The following is a 14,488-nucleotide window of genomic DNA, read 5'->3' as shown; positions in this document are numbered from 1 at the left end:
AGCTATTTTTTCAGCTTAAGATTACTGCACTGGATATTATCCCTGTAAAGCTATCATCTGGAATTTGAGATTTGTTGAATCTTGGCATTGAATTATTTGTGCATTTCAATAATCTGTGGGCTCAAAATGAAACTGGAAAAGACTTGTGACTTTTTGAGATAACAAACCTTTAGTAGAAACCCCAAAGATTACTATATGTGACATTGTATGGCTTTGATTTTAAAGCACTTCTGCAAAAACAGGAGTCATACAGAAGTGTACAGATATCAGTGAGTGCTATAAAAAAGGAAATCAAATTAAGAAAATTGACTACAGAGATATAGTCTGAATGAATAATGTGTAAGGAAAATCTACCTTATGCTTACCTGATCATATATGATGCCTTGAAACATCCCTGGTCCTACTTAAAATCAGTACAATTCCAGTTAATATGGGTTTCTGTGAGAAAAAACAACAAAAACAAAAACAAACAAACAAAAAAACCAGCTGCCTGCTCCTGCCCACCCCCATTGGCAAGACCTGGCTACCGAGAACAGGCATAAAGTTCTGCTGGGTGAAAACCCCATTTTTCAGAGGAATTTTAAGGCAGATCCATCCTATTCGCCATCTGCAGAGGGCGCCAGACAGTTTTAGATCCTCTGCTGGACCCAGCGGTGCGGATGCTGTACCTGGGGCTTGCAGCTGTCAGTCAGAAAGGTGCTTGCTCTCTAATGGCCACTGCTCTGCACCGCGGATTATGTAGGAGTTGTTTTTTTCTTTCATGCATTTAAAAATCCCTTACTTCTCTTTTCCTTTCTTGCCACTGAAATAGCACGAGATACTTCACTGAGCTGCAACATACTGACAGCAGAACTGCACTGGCTCCAGCTGACGAGAGCCGATGAGCAAACTCCCTGCTTTTAATCATCAGGAAATCTAGAACCAGCAATGTGCTAATGATTATTTTTTTTCCCTTCAGAGAAAACTGTTTGAAACCTGCAAGATCTAAAGTTCACTTTCTTATGAAGAAGAGCAGCCTGTAACTGACACAAAACTCACCATAAACGTGGATTTTTATTTTTTCTTTCATATTACTACTTGTAAAAGTGACTAAAGAAAAGTCCTGCTTGATTACATCCAGCACAGCAACAGCTTGGAAGGACTTCTTTTCCTTTTCCTCTTTTTTCCCCACTGTTTTTTTCTTTGCCTGTGCTCTATCAGGTCCATAACCACTTGTTAATTCAGCTCCTTTGCTGACAATGAACACCACATACTTTGCATTGTCATTTCAGCCTGTGCTGCTTAATGTCACTGAAGACTTCAATGACTCAATTCCGAGCAACAGAAGCAACGATGGATTTTGTGAGCAGGTCTTCATAAAAGCCGAGGTCTTCTTGACTTTAGGGATCATCAGCCTACTGGAAAACATCCTTGTCATTCTTGCAGTGCTGAAGAATGGAAACCTACATTCTCCCATGTATTTCTTCCTTTGTAGCCTGGCTGTGGCAGATATGTTAGTAAGCATGTCCAATGCCTTGGAGACTATAATGATTGCAATCCTGAGCAACGGCTATCTGATCATTGATGACCACTTTATTCAGCATATGGACAATGTTTTTGACTCAATGATTTGTATATCTTTGGTAGCCTCAATTTGCAACCTCTTGGTTATAGCCATTGACAGGTACATAACTATTTTCTATGCTCTCCGTTACCACAGCATCATGACTGTGAAGAAAGCTTTAACCCTGATTGTGGTCATTTGGATTGCTTGTATCATCTGTGGCATCATATTCATTGCCTACTCAGAAAGCAAAACTGTCATTGTCTGTCTCATTACCATGTTCTTTACCATGCTATTTCTCATGGCCTCCCTTTATGTTCACATGTTCCTGTTTGCACGCCTGCATGTGAAGCGGATTGCAGCCCTGCCGGTGGACGGGGCACCTTCCCAGCGCACCTGCATGAAGGGAGCTGTCACCATCACCATATTACTTGGGGTCTTCATTGTTTGCTGGGCACCTTTCTTTCTTCACCTCATTCTTATAATTTCTTGCCCAATGAATCCCTACTGTGTCTGCTACACTTCACACTTTAATACCTATCTGGTTTTGATCATGTGCAACTCAATCATCGATCCACTAATTTATGCTTTCCGGAGTCTGGAGATGAGAAAGACTTTCAGGGAAATAGTGTGTTGTTGTTATGGCATGAGTGTGGGTCAGTGCATGCTGTAAACATCCAGCTTTGTGTTGAGAAGAGAGAGAGGATACACACAACAGCTGTATGAATATATATTTGTATCTAAATACATAACAGCCCCAACTGCAAAAGCCATGTTTGAAGGAAGGGCATGAGAAAGAAAAAATAACCTTTCACTTGATGCCTTGATTCATACTTTTCAAAATTAAAACCAGATTCAATTAAATGGTTTGAAATTATTTAAATAGTTATAAAATGAGGAAAATCAGAGTGGCTTACAAAATAACTTCAGAAACTTACTGGAAAAATTAATCCTGAGAGGGAATGCCACCTTAAAGAGACAGAAATAATATTCTCTCTGCCATTCATTTGTACCTGTTGCTTTATCTCTGTGCCACTATCCACAGATCAGTGTTTTCTAAAAGATTCCATTAGTGACCTCTATGAAAAACTAATCACTTGCAAGACAAATCAAAACACCAACAGGTAACAGCATTGCTCTACAATTACTCCCATGCCTCCACCTTTTTTTAAAAGAATAGATTGACACTTATGCTGCTTGCTGTAAAGCAACATGACTAAAATCTGTAAAGGGTGAAAGTAAACATTGCTCTTGCACTGAAATACTCTAAGTAGAAATCAGTGAGGTGAAAAGAACAGCTCCTGTATCAGTGACAGTGTGACTTAAACAGCTGCCTGATAGAAGTGACTCATAGGAAGAAGGCATTTACAGTACTTATTGTGATACAGCAGGATTATATCCTCTGATTCTTAATTATTTTTTTAAGCTGGAATGCACCGATCGATGCAGTATTTGTTGTGCTAATAAGTCACAACAATGTCCTTTTGATAAATTGTCACCATGAAGCCCATCCCTAGAAAATGTTGAAGAATACATGGATTCAAACGCAAGGAATAGCTAAAATGTATATGGTTTAATTCAGCTTTGTGTTAAAACTTCTTGAAATGAAGAGCTATCAATTTGGCTAAGTTAGGTACCTGGAAGAAATGTATGTGGCAGATACTACTTTTATGCATTAAGAAAAATGTGTCATGTGTCAGTCTCTTTTTAAAGAGCTTTACACTGAGCTCAGTGGATGGACAATCCTGCATTGGAAACAAGGAATATGCTGTTTGTAATCATTTTCAACTTCTGTGTGCAAGTTGGTGGCATGTAAAGCCTGCAACTTCTGCTACAATAATTTAGTCTTTGCCTCTGCTTTTTATAGGAATAAACCATGCAAGTGGCCTTCAAATAGCATCTTGTAACTGAGCAAAAGTTGACACCATTTGTATATAACACAATGTACAGGCAATACCACAGACTGCCAGAGTAAGAAAACTCTAAGCCATTCTAAAGTCTACTTAGAACCTTTCTAGCATCTCACTTTTAGGAGGGGCAGTAACCTAAAACCCTTGGGGCTGTCTAGTGCTTTCAAAAATCTGAAAGATTAAATTTGCCTTACAACTTTTTTTTTTTTTCCTTTTCATTTGAGTGGAGTCACTAGGTTATTTCTGGGGCTCCCCTCTGTCAGTTTAGGAACAGTTATCCATACCAGACCCTCCCAATCTGCTCTGCCTCCAGTTGTGCATTCACACACTAGTTTTGGTATGACCCAGGCTGATGGTGTTTCACTGCTACTGGCTCCAGAACCCAGCTCTGACTGTCCATGGGGAAGACACGTGCCACAGTTTGCAAATACTGGCCCTGTTTATGTTTTATTCTCAGCATCCTACAGCCTATGTAGGGAGTGACCTAACTTCCCAGTCCTATGGAGTGTGTAATTTTCATGGGGCCAAAAAGCAACTCTTCCTGTGCTCTAGCCACACTCTGCCCATCAGTCCAAACCAACCTTATGGTCCCCATTTCCCTTGCCCTCTGATCACACCCTAAATTCCCCAGTCAAGTTCTCATTTCCTCCCATAACCCCATCCTCAGGACTTCCACCTTCCCAGTTCTCCCACCTTCACAATTCTCCCACTGTTGCAACACATACTTAATTTCATTACCTTTAAGGAAAAAAACTGAAAACCTAAACTGGGAAAAAAAAAACACTAAGATCACTGTGGAGCATGTGACAAAGCAGGGAAAGATAAAAATTACCCCACATTTCAGGTAGAGACCAGAGAAATCTGAACAACTGGCAAGTAAGATAAACCTGAATGCTTTCAACTTTATCTGTCTCTCACAAATTGCAGTTCAGCGGTACTAAAATCTGTACTGTTAGCTCAGCTGGTCTTACTGCTGCAGCACCTGCATTAAGATGAACTGAATCAAACCAGCATAGGAAAGCACACAACTGGTCTTTCGTGGTGTGGAAAGCTTGTACCTACTTGTAAAAAATCCTCTGTTGTCAGTGTTATGTTTGCCATGATATTCTGCCTCAGGTTACTGTGTCTTTAGTTTTTTCTTGTGCCTGATGTCTTACTTATTTCTCTTTTTTAAGTGATTTTAGATGAGACTGATTCATACTGTGCTTTGCCTTTAAGAGAAATACAGATCTGTTGAATAAAAACTGAAAACATCACTGAGAATCCTGTTTGCTTCTATCATAGCACTAAGCCATGTCAAACCACAGTCCTAGTGGTATCATTCACAAAACTAGAAATAAAGTCTAACACTGGGCAAAAACCTCCTAATCCTACGTGCTGTCCACAGAGCTACAGAAACATGAGCAAAAAAGCCAGACTTTGACAAAGATGATGGAAAGAGAATACATAAAATCCTTCAAAGACTTCTCAAACTTTCTGGCACCAGCCAGTGAAAATGTGGCTCCTCCCCACAGGTTATCCACAGAGACAGATGGTGGACAGATTTGTCCAGCCACAGTTTCAGATTCCCAATTCTTTAACTCACTCTTTGGAAATCCATGGTGCAGTCTTCTGCACTGAGCCAGGATGGCAGCCTTCACAAGCCTGTCCGTGATGGGAAGGGAAAGAAAGTCTCCACAGGACCAAACCCCACAACAGGAGGCAGTGAATGAACACTAATAGCTCCAGCTCCAGGTGTGAAATGGAAGGGAAGGGAAGAACAGGATGGCACTCCAAAGAAATATTACTGCAATCAGCTGCTGAGTGCCAGATCTTAATGCTTCAATGAGAAGGGAGTCCTGGAACTGGTGTTCAGCCATTCTCAGTCATCAAGGACAGAGGTGAGGGCTCATCTAAGAGACATAAAAGGACTGGAACATCAGCAGAAGCCTCCCAAAACAGTGCCATTTTCCAGCAGTGCACTCTGTAGGTGTGTACATACAGCAGAACAAAAACATTGCAGCAACAGGTGCTAGTACAGGGCTGCAGTCCTTAACCCATGCTAGTAACCGGAGTAACATTTCTATCTGCTGAGAATCTGCCATTTTAATTACAGTGAAAAGTGAACACTTTCAGAGTTGTTACTATTAAGCTAATACATAATCTGTTCATAAAAAGAAATGTTACTTCCTTGGTAAGAGTGCTGGGCTGAACAAGGGACATGCAGTATGAGAAATGGCAACCTCAGACAATATCCTTTTCATCTAAAGGTGCCATTTATATGGGTTTATTGATTCAGTTTTGATGCAAGAAAATCAGGCAGTTCACAAGCACTGGTAGGATTATCATTTGCTCAAAGACTTCTTACAAATCCCTCATATATTCAGACAAATATTTGAATTTGCAGGAGCACAAGTTATCCAGCTAAAATCAGCTCAACACAGAATGTTATGCAAATTAAAGCCAGATTTGCCTCTTTAATATAAAGCAATTTCCACATCAGTAACTGTCTAAATATTTTATAATTGAAAACATTTGTCCTAATGGGTAAATTACAAAGTCCAGGCACAGAATTCTGCATTCAACCAGTCATCAGTATGGACATTAGTACAAATATCACTCTTTATTACACCATAACACAATGCTCATGTTCAATAGGCTTTCAGGGGGAAGGTGGAGGAAAGAAACAGCCTTCAAAGAACACTATAAAGACTAACAAAAACTGCTGCTCATATAGATCTCTGCAAAGAGCATTCAGATAGTGCTGTTCTGCTCATTTTTGAAGGTTAAAATTTAAAAGGTTAAAACAGAGCTCTGCTTCAATTAATAATACACATTAGATGGACTGAGGCATTAAGGAAGGAAAATCAAGCAGATTCTTAAGGCTAGAGCTGCAGGTGAAGCCCATTTGCACAGGGGATGCTCATTACAGAGAGCAGCACAGCATCACAGCTGAATATTTCATTGTGCTCTTTTTCCTAGGCTACCTCGGAATGGGATCATAGCTCAAGTGAGTCTTCACACTGCTGAAGGAAATAAGACTCCACCAGTTTCATTCCAAAGAGAAAAACTTTCTGATGCTTTACATCTGCTTGGAAAACAAGCATTTTTTTTTATTCTTCTTGTTTAAAATTAATTTTTGCAGAAATAACAAACATGAGGAAGCTTGCTCCAAATCTACTTTCTCTAACTACCCATCATCACCTTATCATCATCACAGCTATTATATATTTCATAAGCAATTTAGGTTGCAACATAGGACAATCACTCTCGTAATACACACTTGTTAGAGTCAACATAAAATCACAGGATAAGGCACCAACACAGGACCTTGCTATTGGCTTCAGTGCTGATTAGAGAAAAAGTCATATTTCTATCACACTCACCAACTCAGTGCTATGCAAATCAGCCATAAACCTGCCTGATATGGGGAGGCTTGTAAATCATAGGCAAGTTAGAAATGTCTCTGAAACAGAAACCATGAAAACTGGAAAACTGTTGTTTGTGCAATGCTGTATTGGCTACTGGGCAGAAGTCCAGAAAAATATCCTTTCTCAGGAAGATTTGAACCAGGGCTTCTAAGAGTTAAGATAAATTTATACAACAGTCACATAATTCTCAAATCACTAATTACAAAAGTAGATCTCCTCACTATTCTTATCCACTTATGACTCTGCACCAGAAGAGGATATACCCCCTTGTTCTGGGATGGTGATGGAAATCTATTTATCATCTGCTATTTTGATGGTATGAATGTTCACAGTGCCACAGATAAGTTTCTGTCCTAAAAAGTTATGAATTTCCAAGGTTTTTTGTCTCACTTTACATTTTTTATTTCGTTGTTTATGAAAACGCACAAAAGTTTTGTTTGAGGCTATTTCTCTCCTGTGATTACAAAGAAAGAAGGCAGTGCTGAAGTGAGATCTACTTAGAAAATCCATTATTCTACTGCTCAAACTGTCTCTATTAGTAGCAAACACAATTAGTATTCACCTTTGAGCCTAACTGATGCAATCTGAGGTTGTGCTGTATCTGTTACTAAATCCAGGTCAGAAACATACATTCTAAAAAAACAAAAAAATAGAACATACAGAATAGACCTCATTCACTGTAATAATAAACTAACACTTGATTGGTACAATCACCACTATTCTAAGGACACACACTGGGGAAAAGCTGCAACTGGACTCCCAAGCCAAAGGTCAAACATGATGGACTCAAGACAGCTCTGTATTAACATATAAATATAACCAGGCATTAGTTGATGTAAAAGTGAATATAGTTTAAATGAACAGGATGAAGGCTTACTTTTTTAAAACACCCATACACTGAATCAGAAACACTTCCAGCTATTCAAAGTCATTAACTTAACTTGAATTAACATTTAAGCACAGATAAACCTACTGACATGCTGGGAAATTAACATTTCTATAGACTTACATTTTCAGAGAGGTGCAGAAAACTGTAGGAAAGGCAGAACAACTACACATCCCCTGCCATTACACACGTTCCCATTCAAGCTTGCTCCCTCAATACAGGCCCATTTTACTCCTGCAGCTGGGCAGCAATTGGAGCCAGGGCTTCTCCAGCTTTAAAAGCTAAGCTGCTGAAACAACCTACCCCAAAGAGGCCAGGATCCTGAAATGATAATCAAAGCACCGGAAAGGTGCAGCTGGGAGAATCAGCCTAACCAGTCACTTCCCATGATGAGAACGAGCAGTGAGAGCCCATTAGCACTCCCTTCATTAGGAGTTCATGTTACACCTTAACAATTTTGCATGAGTCTTGGTCTATAGGGCTTCAAGCTGCTGGAGCATCCCCGTGTGACTCAGAATAAGTGCATTAAGACACCAAGTGCTGCCTCTGCCATTAGCATATAGCTGTGAGGGGCACCTTAGGGCATCTACAGCTCTAAGTGTTGTTATCTCTTTTTCTCTTGTTAGAGTACATTACTGCATGGTAGTGAGTATTCCCAAGTGTTGCAGGCAAGGAAGGTCCTCTTCAGCAGCCACTAAAGACAATGAGATTCTTACTGCCTGGAAGAGTCAAATTAGGCCACTGTTTCACCACTTCTAAGGCAGGAACAACTTTCTCCTTCAGCTACAGAGGCAGCTACCAGGGACTGTTAAACATAGCACACTAAATGTTTTCATCTAATTGCTAATTTTGTCAAGGTAAGAGGTCACACAAACTTCTATATTCAGGAAAAAAATAGAGGAGTATGATTTTTTTAGATAACTTGCTTGAGAAACGAAGGAGACTTTTAATCTTTTATCTCTATTTCAGTGAAAGACATTGAATTTCTATCTAAATTTGTAGGCCCTGACCTTCCCAAGTTTTAAATAAAATAGATAAAAGCTAAAAAAAAATCCTCTTAAAAGAACGGGATTTCTTATTTAGACACCGTAACATGCTGCTTATAAGTTTTCACCTCTGAAGATTCTATAAAGCTTAGGAAAGAGATAGGAAAAGATGCAGGAGACCATTTCTTAATTAATGTCAAATACTGAAGCTAGCAAGCTGGGCAGGGGGCTATTTAGTTCAGGGAACAGTGTTTTCCACATTGTAACAGCCAAGAGACAGATCAAGGAACAATATTTTCTGAGGTAGCTGGAGCTATGTGACAGTTCAGCGTTGTGCTTTCTTAAAGGTTGTCCCTTTGGTAGTTCTTAATTAAAAATTATTCTGATATACTGAAGTAATACTTTACTTCTAATGTGACAGTTACTCCCAATTTGTTGTATGATGACTAATCAGGAAAGGCAAATATCTTCCTAGGCATATGCATAAATATTGCTATTTAGAAAATTATTTCACTAATATTCTACTCGCTTGTTTTATCAGAAGCTGGCAAGAGCAGAACATGTAACACAAGGTTTTAACATCACTTTTCCTGAAGAAGTAAGTACATTAAGACATCTCTGTAAATGGTGTATGAAAGTTTTCCATGGTCAAAACCACATCAAAGAACTGTGAGCAATCAGATTTTCTGAACAAAGGAAAGACAGAATTAACAAATAATATAGTTCCCACATTGATACAGCAATGAATAGAAGAGCATTAAGCCATCTGCATAATAAGTATGTGTTAAAAGCAAAAAGTAATTTGTGTACAGGAGGAAAAGTCTGGAAACAAACCGTATCTTAATGAGAAATTGTCATTACAAAACATGGATTATTTTGGAAAACATTGCTTAGCATGATCATGTTAATGTTATAATAAACTGATTTAGTGGAAAAAATTGAAAACAAAATCAATTTGTTGGTTTGTTTTCTTCCTCTCATTTGCTCTGTGTATGTAAAGGCATGCTGGGGGCAAATATCTTCAGAGAGCTGGGAACATTGCGTTCTGGCAGAATATAGGATCTTGACCATAAACAACATAAAATGTGAACTGCTAAGTGTCCCCTGTGCAAATCCAGCCAAAATTTGATGGCAAATCTAACTCAGTAGGTCAGCATTTCTGAAGAGCCCAACATCCTATGTTGGAGTAACAGAAGTGACAAACCATCTGAGCAGCCTGGGCAGCTCCAGGGCAGAGCACAAACCTGCAGTTTAAGCTCAGTGGGGTGGTTTGTGCAAGCCAGAGGAGGATGATCTGGTTTTCAGTACACACTACAACTGCAGAAGGTTTGCACACCTTGTCCCCAGATTGTCACAAATCAGGCTGTTCACAGATGGCCACCATGAGCAGTGTGATATGGTGAGCAGGTTGCTGTGCCACACCACAGGCGGGATCAGAGGAGCTCAGCCGAAGCACTGTCTTGCAGGGGTGCCTGAACTCTAATAGATCTAATCAGCAGTTCAGACAAGGCTGCCTTCTCCACCTGGCCAGAAGTGTTTATAGACAAAACCAATATGCTAGTGCTTCCCTGACATTCATGCTAATAAACTGTGGAAGGAAATCAGCATTAGGAAGCAAAACAACAAATAATTGCCATAGACAAGTACTGCAAAATAGCCAATTTGTCTGCAATTCAAATGAAAAATTACTATTACTCTGCCTTCATTTGCTATTTTCTGTATCAGAACCTGTTATTAATCATATTTCCAGCCCAGATGCACAGTTTAATACCCAGCAGGAAGTGGGTATGTTGGTATAATAACCAAAGTGTATCTATTTTGGTTTAATACTTCATTTCAAGGGAGGCAGGTTATGGGGACATCATGAGACTGGCTTTGACAAAAAACTCAGTTTTAAACAGATAGACACCATCATGGGAAGAGTCACTCAAGTGGAATAAGATAGTTGGATGCAACAGTGTACATTAAATTACAATTAGAGAAGTTTCTTTTATATACATATATATATATAAAAGGCAAATTACAAATAAATTACCTCTTACTGTCAAGCACATAAAAATTAAGGCTTTCTTGACACCATGCTGTGAAATACTGGCAGGGTTTTTTCTAGTCCGTATAATCAAATGCTTCAAGCCCTGACTCATTAAACTGCCCACCTTCAGACCTCCAAATAACCTTCAACAATAGTAACAAAAATGCTTAAGAATGCTACCTAATCCAATAAGGCAAATTATTAAGCGAGGGGGAAATCCTAATGATCAAAACTCCTCTCTTGAAAAATTATCATGATCAGTGCTGCTCTGGTACCTTGCTGTCAGGGACTTCTCCATCCTATTGCCAAAGAACCTTGTTCAACAAGACATTTCTGAAAACTCAATCTGACTCAAACTCTGCTTTGCCTGAATTTGGGATTGACCTACACTGCTACAGAGGCAGTCAGCTCTCTGCCTTCTCACTCTGCCCACACCAAGCAGCACAGCAAGTTCCTTTAACAAAAATAAACTCCACCTATGAACAAGTCAGGCCCAGTGGTAACATCATTTAAAAACCTGCATCCGTCAAACTTCAAGAGAGCAAAAGGCTGGAGTGAGAGTTTAGAGAGAGAGAAATAAAACCAGGCTTCCACGATTCAACCCTGGTGACACTGCAATATTGGGAGTCTTTCCATTTAAACTTTGCTGAGCCAGATTTTTCAAAAGACATCAGCTCCGATCTAAGCATCCAAACAGCTATTTCACTGCTGAAAATGTCACCACTCCCAAAACCTGTCAGTATGCTTTCCAGAGGCCTCAGTTTGCTGACTGCTTCAGGAAGCTTCACTGGGAGAAGAGCCCTCCCTCTGATCAGAGGGAGTGGGACCAGCTAGAAAGCACAAGAGCAGTACAGGTGGCCCATTTCCCCACAGCCTGTTCTGAACTCTGCTGATAAAATGCATGTATCTGCAACTGCTTTCCCAGAATAAAACTATACTGCTTGCAAGTTGATTGCCAAGTAGGTTGAAGGAAGTGTCCATGGAGAATGAAAAAAAGCGAAGACATTTTCAATGCATCAGAATTTCTTATACTCATCAGTCATTTCTTTTTGTGCAGCTTTTACTCTTGGTTGATGCTACGTGTACATTTCCTGTACTTTCTTCAGACAGCAAAGATTTGAGTCCTTTTCTCTGTTCTTTTCCAGTGACAAGCCCCCTCACCATAAAATGACACTACAGTGCATCACTTTACTGTATCAAGACATGGTACTTAAAATGTTATCCACAAAAACGAAGGAATTTCTTTTCTTTTTCTCAGGCTTTTTACTCACTAATCTACTTAAGTGCATCTTTCTTATGTCTTTCAGAACAACAAATACATTCTAAGAAAAACCCCTTTTTCTTTCTTGCAGCATCAAACGATCAATAATTTTTCATGTAAAAGTCAAGAGCTAGGTGCTCCCAATATCTTTTGGATGAATGGAAAATTTCCAGACAATAAAGCTTTTTGTTTCCTGTGCAGATGACGTGGATGTTATGGCTGACTGCAATCTAAGCCATTGCAGTAATCATGTAATGCTTAATTTTTTTCCATTATATGTAATTTGCGACTCCTGGGCAGTAAGGAGTGCATGGACAACCAACATAGCTAAAAGCTTTGCAATTAGCCCAGTATGTAGTTCAGTGCCATTAACATCTGAATGAGCTTGGATTTATTGGTTTTTAAGCCAGTTCCTGAAACACCATGCAGTACTTGCAAAATAATTTAAGTACTTTACTAGTCTCAAAAGTCTCATTGCAATGGGAAAACTCTGAAGTAGGCTTCTTTCCACTAACATCAGTGCAAATATAGTTGCCCTGCTACTGCCACAGCAAGTGTGAGAAGTATGTGGACCTTTGATTTTCTGTCTCTTTGAAATCAAGGTCAAGTTATGAGGCCCTTTCTCTCTTTAAAAGCCTCAGGGAATTAGGAAGTTTTATGAGAAAAACAAAGCAGTAAAATAGAGACTTGTTCATCCTGTGACCCACTACTCTGTGTCACGCACAGAGATAAATGTCTTAAGAAAAGAGGCGGAACACATGTACACATCTTCTGGGCATTTCACCTGAGGTTTCCTTCAAGGGCTATGCATCCAAGATGCTGGACACTGCTGGCAAGGGAGCAAAGCTCCTTGTACAATGTGAGGAAAATCAGGTCCCTAAATAGGACTGCAGATTCTTCTATAGGAGCTCTGCAGTTTCTAAACACACAGAAATGACCAGAGCATTCTTTTTCTCTTACTGAGCTAACCAGTCCTGCTGTGAAAGTTTCTAGCAAAGCCTCTAAAAGCAATGCCAGATACTGTTTACATATTTTGAATTATTAATGAGGTGAGAAAAATCAGTTACATTAAATGTCACGGCTCTGTTAGAAAAAAGAAGCAATACACAAAGATACAAGGCTCACACTGCCTGCTGCAATAGTTCATCAAATAATGTGCTGTGTCCTGATTCTGAGCATAACATGAGATCCACGTGAATTTGTGTAAACTGTCTTTTTACCAACTTGTCACAGTTTCTGTTAATGTTTTTGCAACACAATTGATTATTTAGCTGCCACTAATGTTCTGTGTGCTGTCCCCTGGCTGCTGCAGCTTTTTCCCTCAGAGCACCCTTAATTAAATTACTCTGCGTTGTATTCAAAATGCAAAGGGATGTGGAACTAGAGCCAGAGCACAGCTTGCAATCAAGGAGAACCCAGAAACAAACTGCATACGCAAAGGTCAGACATGGAGTGTGGAAGGGAAAGCCCATGTAGCTATGTTACTTTTCTGTAATACATCTGGAGCGTGCGCTTCAGACGTCACAGCCAGAAAGAGAGGAACTCTGCCAAACCTCAGAAGCAATCAGCAAGGTTTGAAGCATTTGGTTGGTGTTACAAAACAGAGTAGCACGAACTCAGCACAACAGTAACAGGTAAAGCCACTGTCCTTAAAATCTGCAGTACTATCACATGTAGAACACCCAGCACCATCTCTGATAACCTGCCTCCAGGTAATAGCATGTGAAACCCTACATGGCCCGAAGAGCAGCTCTGTACAAGTGCTGTCCTACACCCTCAACCATGTCTGCAAGATTTCTTGAATAATGCCCAAATTCACTAAGGAAGTTCAGTCCTGTGTCTTAAAATATCCTGTCCCATTCTCTTCCTCTCTTGCATTTTATAATAACTCTGCCCTTGTGAAGAATAGCACCATATTGCTGGAAATTCAGGAGGAGGCTTCTCAGAAGGGGACAGCTGTGTAGATTTAAAAGGTTTCTGAATTAAACCAAGCAGAATGGAGATAAATAGGGATAAATGAGAATGAACTCATCAACTTAAGCAAAATAATAATTTAGCCACATTACAATTCAAACTGATATAATGCCCAGTATCTGAAGCAGTATATAATTAGACCTATTTTCAAGCAATACTGATGTTTCTAACAATCCAGTTAACATTAATGCCTAGTCATTTATGTATGCAAATTGAATGGTTCTATTGTCATTAATGAGTTGTAAGATGAAATTACAAAATATGTTAAAATTAATTATATAGAAGGTGAATTATATAGTATTGACTGCACTTTTACCAGCCTAAATCAGAGAGGACACAGAGATTCAAGAGAGATCAGCCAATTGTTGCACATCTTGGCAGCAGAGCATCAGGACTCTTGCTTAACTTAGGAAAACAAATGGGGTCTGGCAGTCATTTGCACTGAGTGGAGTCTGAACTACCTGTTAATGGTTTAAGATTCCTGCT

General features: G+C 39.5%; 1 protein-coding gene across 1 annotated transcript; it reads left to right on the top strand.

Moving 5' to 3' along the window:
* The first annotated feature begins 1,238 nt into the window (after positions 1–1,238).
* Positions 1,239–2,216, top strand: MC3R (melanocortin 3 receptor). The gene has a single exon (XM_009998648.1). It carries the CDS (start codon positions 1,239–1,241, stop codon positions 2,214–2,216), a length of 978 nt encoding a protein of 325 aa, XP_009996950.1.
* Positions 2,217–14,488: the final 12,272 nt, after the last annotated feature.

This window comes from Chaetura pelagica, unplaced genomic scaffold (assembly GCF_000747805.2).
Source record: "Chaetura pelagica isolate M959 unplaced genomic scaffold, ChaPel_1.0 scaffold275, whole genome shotgun sequence".
NCBI classification, from domain to species: Eukaryota; Metazoa; Chordata; class Aves; order Apodiformes; family Apodidae; genus Chaetura; species Chaetura pelagica.
This window is presented reverse-complemented; position numbering and strand designations above follow the sequence as displayed.

Bases quoted from the DNA above. Each gene is read 5' to 3' on its own strand.
- MC3R (XM_009998648.1), top strand. From the start codon at position 1,239: ATGAACACCACATACTTTGCATTGTCATTTCAGCCTGTGCTGCTTAAT.